Below are 9,532 nucleotides of genomic sequence, written 5' to 3' on the forward strand. Positions count from 1 at the left end.
TAACAACACAATAAGTAAGGAGAACAACCTAGACATATATATATATATATATATATATATATATATAAAATGCAAAAAACAAAAAAACAAAAAGAAAACCTCACTTACTCAGCAAAGAGCCAGTTTTAGCAGGGTTAGCTAGCTCCCGTTGGTTAGAATAACCACAGAGGAAGAGTGTTTTTGTTCCTTATAGGGTTGAGTCTTTCTCAGAGGAACTACTTTAAAATCAAAATGGTGCCAAGGTAACTCTGAATTAAGCAGCTAGCTGCTGCTGTTAATACTCTCTCTCTTCACTTCATTGAAACTGAGTGATAATCTAAGTTTACAACCCTAGCTAGTTAGCTGGCTAGGTAGGTAGCATGTTTAGGTACCGTGTCAGTGCACTGGGTTTAGGAGCCAGGGGTTCGAACTGCCAGTCTTCCAATTAGTGGACGACCCGCTTTACCTACCAGTTTAATAATTCCCTCAATTATTTCACAAACACAGTAATTGGGTAATTTACCCAAACTATTCATGCGATTATTAATTACACAATGTCTGTATTTATTGACTATTGAACACTTCTGATAGAGACTGATAGAAGCTGAGATCCAGGGAATCCAAGATTTCTGCGTATTGTTCATAGTAAAAGGAAAATACCAACAACAATAAAAATATCCGTTCTGTTTACTGACAAACTGCAGTCTGTCTGACAACAGCACGCTGTGTATTTCTGCAAAACATAACTTTGGCAGCAGCTCAAGGGACGAGAGGACATGTTTGGGGAACAACACCAACATTGGCTGTTAACTTCCTTCCTTTTGTCTTCTAGTTTCATTTCTCTCTTATTGGAGGTCAACTCCGCAAAATAAACTAATGAGAGGCAAGATATTTTACTGCACAATATTCATTTAAACATTTTCCAATTCTTCCATTTCCCTTCAGCTGAGTGTTCTCTAAGTTACAGTAACCACCAGGACACAGTATTTGGGATAGACTCAAAATGAACTACAGTGCCCAGGGTCATTGTAGTGAAGGAACATGTCACCAAGTGCAACAGTGTGGCTCATTCATGTGTTGTTAATGTTTTTTTTGACAACAATAAAGCTCTCTGGTACATAGGAATACGATATGTCAGGCTTTGCATCAATCCATTGAAATCTGTGATACAGTAGTTGCTAACTTACCTGTAATTGTAGCTGCTGTACTCAAAGTCAATGAGCATCAACTTCTGTTTGTCTGAGCTCTGGCGACCCTTCAGCAGCAGGACGTTCCCTGAAAGCAACACAAAGACATGTTATATTTTATGAAAGAGAAAAGCAAATGTGCAGCATTTAGGGGCCACTGCGTCTATATGATTTACCTTCTTGACAGTCGTTGTGGCAGAACACTACAGGAGAGTGGGTGGATTCCAGCAGAGACCTGAAAAGGACAGAAGTCAGAGGATGATCAACTGTGTGCATCTTCATACATGGGGCACCATGTTTCCTATACATTATCATGAAGCTACAAAATATTCTGGATATTACCAAGGCTGTTTCCTATCTGACATATTAAAAGAATTGCAAATAGCCTCAGAGCAGGTATTCCCAACTCATTTAAAAACAAATGTTCCTGGAATGCGAGCAAAAGTTCTTTAGAGACAACAGATGGTGGTTCCTTTGGATTAATGGCTTACAACGAAGCAGCTGGAACAAATAGATGGTTTGATCCCAAGGACTAGGAGCCAAACCTCCACTACTATTGTATGATTAAAATGACCATACCATATACAGTATAAGGTGTATTAATAGGGTTGGTGTTTGCTTATGTTGCTGCTTTTCATTGTGGTCTGATCCCTGTTATGGAACAAAAACTTAAAAACTGACTTAAAAACTTGACATGTAAGAGTTTTAACTGACTTGCTCTTCTTTATCTCTACATGTCTAGAACATGAGCAGGTGTGAACTTTGTGATATGAATGACATTATGTTTGCTTTGATCACAGCCAGGTTAATTTGAGCTTTTTCTGTGCTCTCTAGGACCTACACATTCTGTACATTCTGTTGCATAACACCATGTTTGGAAACTTTCCATTCTGCAGTCACATGTTATGTTATCCCCTCTGTACTGGTGTGTGTGTGCGTGTGTGTGTGTGTGTGTGTGTGTGCAGGAACATACTTGAGCATATCCATCTCCTGCGGGAGGTTGTAGCTGAGCAGGCGGTTGAAGCGGCGCAGGTGGGACTCCCGTGTGAAGTTCAGCCTCAGGACTTGGTTCAAGTACCTGCAGAGAGGGTTACACACACATTTAGTTATACTCCACTCTTCCCCTCAGAAACATTTGAGTTGTATCTTATAAAGGAAAGTGACACACAGTGAAGTCAGGATCATGTGAAAGAGTGAGTGTCCTCTAGAGACTCACTGATAAGCATGATGTCACAGATTGAAACTCCATGAATGAGAATCAGAGGGTATAATGACCTTACAGGAACTAAAGGCAAAATATTTGTGTGATGTACATTTCCTTCTTCTACAAATGCAATTACAATCAATTATTAATTAGTAGTAGTAGCAGTAGTGATAATAGAGTAGAAGGATTGCTAGCAGTTTGTATGAAGAGAGTGTGCGTGTGTGCAGAGAAGAGGAACAAAAGCACAAAAAATGATGTGTGGTTTGTCACATCCACCATGTAGTCAAAAATACTACTCATATCTGTACTCTCCTTTTCTCAAGAACTTGAACTCTTTAAAGAGTGGTTTGTCTGTTCTAGTCAGATACCTCAAAACAAGCTTTAGCTAAATCATCATTACTGCCATTCTCACATCATATCTATTTTTGTGATAACAAAGCATATACTGGTAGCTGGAGGTGAGATTTGTGTAGAAGCAGCTCCTGCTTACTCTACAATGATTTCTAAAACATGATGAAGAGTAATTTACTAAAGCCATCTCAATGGGACAACAGGCAGCATTTAGGAGCCTCAGTATGACTCAGGATCTGTGTGGATGCATCAGCACTCACGAGGTTTTCAATTAATTCAATAAAAAAAAAAAATTACTTATCCCACAGGGGCAATTTCTGTATAGGGATGGGACGATGTAAAAAGGGTTAGGGTTACTTTAAGTATTGTTCCTTGCATTCTTTCCTTTAAAATGGAGGTAAAGGTTTAAATCTTTACAATCTGGTTAAATTCCACAAGTTTTTGTAGATGTGTAACTATGAGCACTGAAGTGAACAGATATACCTGGAAAAAAACCTTTAAGTCATAAAACTGATAATCTCTCTTTTAAACTGAATGTCACTTCAGTTTAAAAGAAAGAAAAAAATCAACAACCTGGGTCCATTTGCTGCTGGCATACTAAACTTCAAGGCCAAATCATCAGACAGAGATAAAGGACTCTCAGCTGAGGACTTTAACACAGCCACAAACCAAATTCTGGTGTGATTTGGCTGTTACTGCAAAGGTTTAGCTTCTGTTTCAAATCAGGTCTAAAAAACTAAAATCAATGGCATCTCTATTAAAGAGTCAAAACTGCTTTACTAGACTTAATACCTCACGGTCCAGATGATAGGGAATCTTACTTTCATCAAATCATCTTTTGGACGTTCTTTGAAAAAGTCAAGTGAGATTCCTGATCAACTCATACTACATATTATGTTTCTGATCTCTTTTGGTCTTTTCTGACATGGAAATTTACAAAATCAGTCACATGGCAGGACAAATGAGTAATGCTTTAAATATATAATCCGGGAAGTGATAAACCAGTACAAACGACCAGTGGAGCTGGACAATGGACTTTATCACCACACGTTGACAAACATTGTGCAATGTAAACCTTGTACACCCAACAAATACACTTGAATGCTAATTGAAACGCAAGTGCATTATGATAAGCCACATGCCACCTCATACTTAATGAGTGAGTAATCAGTGACAAAATTTATTCTCTTAGGATTCTAAAACTCCACTTACTGACTTTGGACCTGGTGAATAGGTATTAGCCAGATAACACACAGAATGTATCCATAAAAAAGATCCATAAAGTAATATCCATAAAGAGACTGGACACAAGGTGGGTCAGGATGGGACAGGACAAGACTTAAATGACTTACTTGTCCATGGTTCCAAACAGCCACTTGGGTTCCTTGTTAAAGGGCATCCTCATTCCATGAAACCTGGCCATCTTCTCTGCCACCTCCGCTGAGATGCTTGGGTCGCTCAACTCACAGGTGTCCAGTTTACGGCTCTGTCAAGCAAACAAGATATTATAAATCATTATTGTATTCATCCTCATTTTTTACTAAAACAATATCCAAACTTCTAATACTATTTACTATATTGAGACACCAATATTAGAGCTGCTTTGAAGTAACCAGACCAGCCTGATTGGTAAATATAAATATAAATGTACTGATGTTTTACAGTACTCTCTCAATGCAAAATTTCTGGTGCAGTTTACAAATGTCCTGGACCTCATGCCTCACATAAGAACAAGTTTGTTTGTTTTTCTGCTTTTAGATCATTGCAGGGCTTTCACTGTCTTGCACTACTGGATTTTCACAGTTTCATGGGAGCTACATAAAGTCAGCTGAGCTCAATATTGTTTTCTCTTCCATCTGTAAAATGAATTGTGTAACACAGAACTGTTTAGCTACTGAATACCAGATGTTTTATGGTTTATTAATTCTCTCTGAACATCAATCAATGATGCATCATTGAACAGTACACTAACACACCAACACCATGTTGCATCATTCAGTCCCCAGCTGTCTGATTAAATGTACTAAAAGAGAGTTTTTCACTGGTAATGAAACAGTTTCAATTTAAAACTGACACTGCTTCTGTCCACAGGGGTTGCCTCATGCCTTTGATACCCAGCCCAATGTACACTACAATACCACAATGTAAAAAACTGTAATGGAGAGCATAGGGTGTTCCTACTATTTTGTGTATCCATGTTTAAAATTATAGTACAGTACTTTCAAGTAAACATGTGTGCATATGAACAAAAACATGGTGACTTACAGGGACGTACTGCTCCAGTCGGCCCTGAGGGAAAATACCGTAGAGTTTAGGTCCCAACTCCCTCTCCGCCAGGATGGCAAACATCACACTCTCCAACACCATGGCCTCGGCCCCCTGGAAACACACAACAGTAAACTCAACATTAAAAGTATGAGAGCAGTCCACACCACCATCACCACGCATCAGTGCTGTAAAAGGCAGTGAGAACAGCATGAGAGATGAGACAAAGAGCTTTTTCTGACGATGTTTTAAAAACGTGAAAGTCAGGGTGAGGTATGGATTGAGAGTCAATGTCGGCCCCTTTCAGACTCCACCAATGCCAATATGGTGAGGTAACTACAACGCAAGTCATAACAAGTATGAAAAATGGCTTTGATGTGATGAAAATCTTAAGGAAGGTAAAGCATTCTGCTAAATTTACATCCCGAAGGAAGTTGGAAAGAATGAAAATTCAGGGGGCTTAGCTGGTAATCTGAGAACCAGAAAAATAATAACAGTGCCTTCATGTTAACAGTTAATATTTAAAGTATAATTGTGTAAAGCTCTGGATTAAGATTCAAGTAAATTTCGAAGGTTTCTAAGTAGGCAGAGGTCTGATGTGAAATTAGCGGGGTGAAGTGAAAACCTGAAAGGGGCTTAAGTGGAAATCACAGGGTGGGGGAGAAGGATGGAGGAGTTTGAATGAGGAGAAATGCTGTGGTTAGGGTTAGTTGGGTTTGACTGTCAGAGCGGTGATGAGAACACAAGAGGTAGATTAAAAGTTCCAGGAAGAAGTTGGCCCACTCAGAGCACCAGTCACTGTCGAAGTTGCTGAGGCAGACGGGGCAGCCTTGTCTTTCTCCCTTTATCTTAGAGACACACAAAACTCACACCAATGCACGTAGCCTGGAGCCCAGCGGGGGCTCAAGGTTAACTGGGAGACCTTCTCTCATACCAACACAAACAGCCTTGGGGCCTGAAAGACTAACACTGTGCACTGGCTTCTCACCCACTTGATTCTGCTCCAGTCGGTTTTGTGGGGAGAAGACAGTAAAACAGGTTCCTAACCAAACAGAAGCTCCAAATAGTGAAGTTGTGTTTCTAATAGCATCTCTTGGCGGCAGAGTTTCAATGAAGACAGAAATTGGTACACTGGTTGACTTTAGTCGAGAGGATTCAAAGTTTTACCAAAGTAAACGCTTATTAGTGACATCCAAGTAAGTAGTTGTAGTAGTAAACTAGCAAGCAGCTAGTAAGCAAGAAAGTTCTTTGCCATTTATATTTTTATTCATGTTCTGACAAGAGTTTCTTATACTAGCCAGGTGGAAAACAATGCCTGCTCAAAACTATCTCCAGAAAACTGTCTCTTCTTGGTTTAAATACTATGGGGTTTCAACTCTCTCTACAGCTACAAACAGTTGTATAATGTCTTTCGTCGCTCTAAAGGGGCTTTTTCAAGTCTGACAAAACAACCTTGGTGGTGTCTTAGGGATGCCATTTGGATTATCTTCGTCTGGGCTGAAGACCAAAAGTGTATGACAGAGAGCCTGTGTTACAAACTCAAAAGATCCCATTGAATTGCATTATGGTAAATATAGGATCCAGTGTTTTGGAGATCTACTAGGTAATAGGGTATACTACACCAGTATAGTTGAGCCTGAGCAACTAATCGACAATTAGTGGATTAATCGATTAGTTGTCGACTAATAAATTAAACTACTAATCGTTTCATTGTTTTATGAAAGAAATTCCAAATTCTCTGATTTTAGCCTCTCAAATGTGAATATTTTTTGGTGTCTTTAGCCTCCTCAGTATAGTGAGGATGTCATTTTGGGCTTTGGGAAACAGTGATCAACATCTCTCACCATTTTCTGACTTTTTCTGGACCAAACAACTAATCTATTAATTGATCAGAGATTTACATTTTTCAGTTGCCGCCCTATTCTTGACCTTTGAAATAGATGTTTGTTCAGTTTAATTATCAGTTGTCAACTGAGTAAACTAAATCTATTTGGAGTTGAAAGTTACATATATTAGACAGTGGAAGTTCATCCCATTAGGGTTTTTCCAGCTAATGTTGCAATCTGCTGGATTTCAATTTAGTTCTAAATAGCTCCAATCTATCTTATCTTATACTATCTTATCCCTCTTAAGTGGATAACCTTCAGATAAATTGCAGAAGAAAAGAGATCTGGATCTGAATGCTGGAGTCTTTGGCTACATGCCATGGAATGTGCTTCAAACTGATCGCCCAGTAGGAAGCCAGCTCAAAGGAAACATTGCCTGCTTTGTGGCCTCCTTGATGTTACACATTATTTTGATCCACGCTGCAAGAATATTTATTAAAACAAAACTGTATTTCACCACCTACAGAGAAGCTCAGTAGTGAACTCTTGACCCTTGACCCAGACACTGGTATCACTTTTGAGATGATGTTGGTAATTAAATATACTTTAAATAGAAGGTAGAAATGTAATAATAAGTTTGTTTTTATTTAGAGAGTATAATTGGTAGATACAAGAAATCTAATAAATCTCCTTTTTTGAAGGGACCATGTTGTGAAACAAATGAAGATAAATTCCTTTTCATTGACCTGTATCACAGGTTCTGTCTGAAATCATGATGAATACATGTTCAGCTTATATCTCAAAGAAAATGATTGTGAAAAGGGCTGCAACTCCAGTTTTCATTATGGATCAATTAATCGTTTGTTTATAAAATGTCCAAAAATTTTGAAACTGGCCATCACATTCTTTACTTAAGCCCAATGCAATATCTTCCATTTGTTTGTTTGTTGACCAACAGTCCAAAACACAGGGATATTAAGTTTACTATCATTTCATTTATCAAGAAAAAAAAAATCGTTACATTCAAGAAATTCGAAGCAGCAGTTTTTTTCAATCTAAAAGTGACTACCAATTACTCGATTCTAGTCGCTGATTCATTTTCTGTCAATCAAATAATCAATTAATTGATGTTTCGGTTCTCAGAATGGAGATCTGTCATCTGCAAACAAACTGCACTTTCACATTCATGTGAGTTTGTTAAGAGGAGACTGTTGGAAAACTAGAACGGCACTCGGAGAGCTCAGACTTCCGCCAAGGCTAATAGTGTAGTCTTCTATGATATGTAAATACGCACACCATTCCCTTTGATTACAAGTTCACGTAGGTTGGAAAATACAGAATTCCTAATTATTCAGAAAAAATCGCATCCCTGATTACTAATTTCCCGCACACCTGCTGCATTTGTTTGAACAGTAATGTGTGTGATGGCTGTTGTGTTTTGTTGTATATTTAGTTGCACCACACAATTTATTACCACTACGACATGGCAAATTCAGAAATCCTGTCATAGGAAAGTGGAAAATAATTTGTGTGTGTGTGTGTGTGTGAGATTCGGATCCACTCTATACTACACCTTCCCTTCAAGTTGTATCTAAATCGGGCCAGGAGTTTTTCTGTAATACTGCTGACAGACAAACGGAATGAACAGTGTTCAAAGCAAAAACCCGTCTACCTATCTGCATAATAATAATATAAGGACACAGTGAGCAGTTTAGAAATGCTTGAACATGTTGGACACATAAAAGGTCTGTCTCCTGAACAGCGTGCACACATTCTGTTTCATTCCCAGGGCATTTGTTCAGAGTTATGCAATGCCTTTTCTGCAGAATGCTGATCACATGTCCTTCCAAATCCCCAACGTGAATTATCCACATTACCATAATCATCTTGACATACATACTGCCAGACAACAAGCCAGCTGGTACCCTCGGCATAAAGCAAAGAGACTCAAACTCTGACGGGGACAGCTTATAGGATATATTGCTCCTCCAGCAATATTCCAGTAACTCAGCGAGTATAGCATCTTGGTTACTATAGCTGTATTGACCTAAATCTGCAGCATCCAGCCCTCATATGGACTAACCTTTTGTATATGCAGAGCTTCTGTTGGCTTGTTCTATCCAACATTTGCTATGTGCCCGGTTGACAGTTTGAGTTCAGATCAAAGGAGCAAGTCAGGGATGCAGTTTGTGCATAATCTCTATTAAAATGATAACCTTTACAAACCTGCTTCTTTCTGTGTATTTAAAAAAGGACCGTACAATTACTTTCATTTAGACATATGCCAGCAATAACAATGTTGACTGTGCTCTTGTGTAGTGCACCGATTTAAATATAGCCGTAGTAATAAAGACAAATGCGGTGTACCAAGAGTTATACTCTGTCAGATACATCGACTGTGAATTTGGTAGTGCCGGCCAGACAGCTACCACGTAAACTGAAATGATGCTGAAAATCATTAAAGCCCCTGAAAGCTTGGTGCGATATTTCTATCAATATTTCTCAATATAATCACGATTAGGTGGGTGTGGTTTGATCAAATTTGACAATGAAAAAAAAGTACATGACTAGGGGTATGAGAAAATATAGATACATTTGAGTATCAAAATATTTTGGGGGTTTTTTTCGATATTGAATCGATTCTCAAAAACACTATTGATTTTATGTCTAAACCCCGAAAAACAAGGGACTGTGATAAATATAAATGCAGATCCTACTGT

At 38.5% G+C, this 9,532-nt stretch overlaps 1 protein-coding gene across 1 annotated transcript in view; it reads right to left on the reverse strand.

The window, feature by feature from the left end:
• Positions 1-1,162: 1,162 nt before the first annotated feature.
• Positions 1,163-9,532, reverse strand: part of LOC118331058 (choline kinase alpha-like) — a 19,081-nt gene continuing 10,711 nt past the window's right edge. Inside the window, exons 4-8 of the mRNA XM_035665831.1 lie at positions 4,987-5,100; positions 4,074-4,207; positions 2,140-2,244; positions 1,343-1,401; positions 1,163-1,254 (exon numbers count right to left, since the gene is read on the reverse strand). Coding sequence (XP_035521724.1) covers positions 1,163-1,254; positions 1,343-1,401; positions 2,140-2,244; positions 4,074-4,207; positions 4,987-5,100 — 504 coding nt within the window. The remainder of the gene's footprint in view (positions 1,255-1,342; positions 1,402-2,139; positions 2,245-4,073; positions 4,208-4,986; positions 5,101-9,532) is intronic.

Source organism: Morone saxatilis, unplaced genomic scaffold (genome assembly GCF_004916995.1).
Source record: "Morone saxatilis isolate NCDOM2014 unplaced genomic scaffold, NCSU_SB_2.0 Contig2, whole genome shotgun sequence".
Classification (NCBI taxonomy): domain Eukaryota; kingdom Metazoa; phylum Chordata; class Actinopteri; family Moronidae; genus Morone; species Morone saxatilis.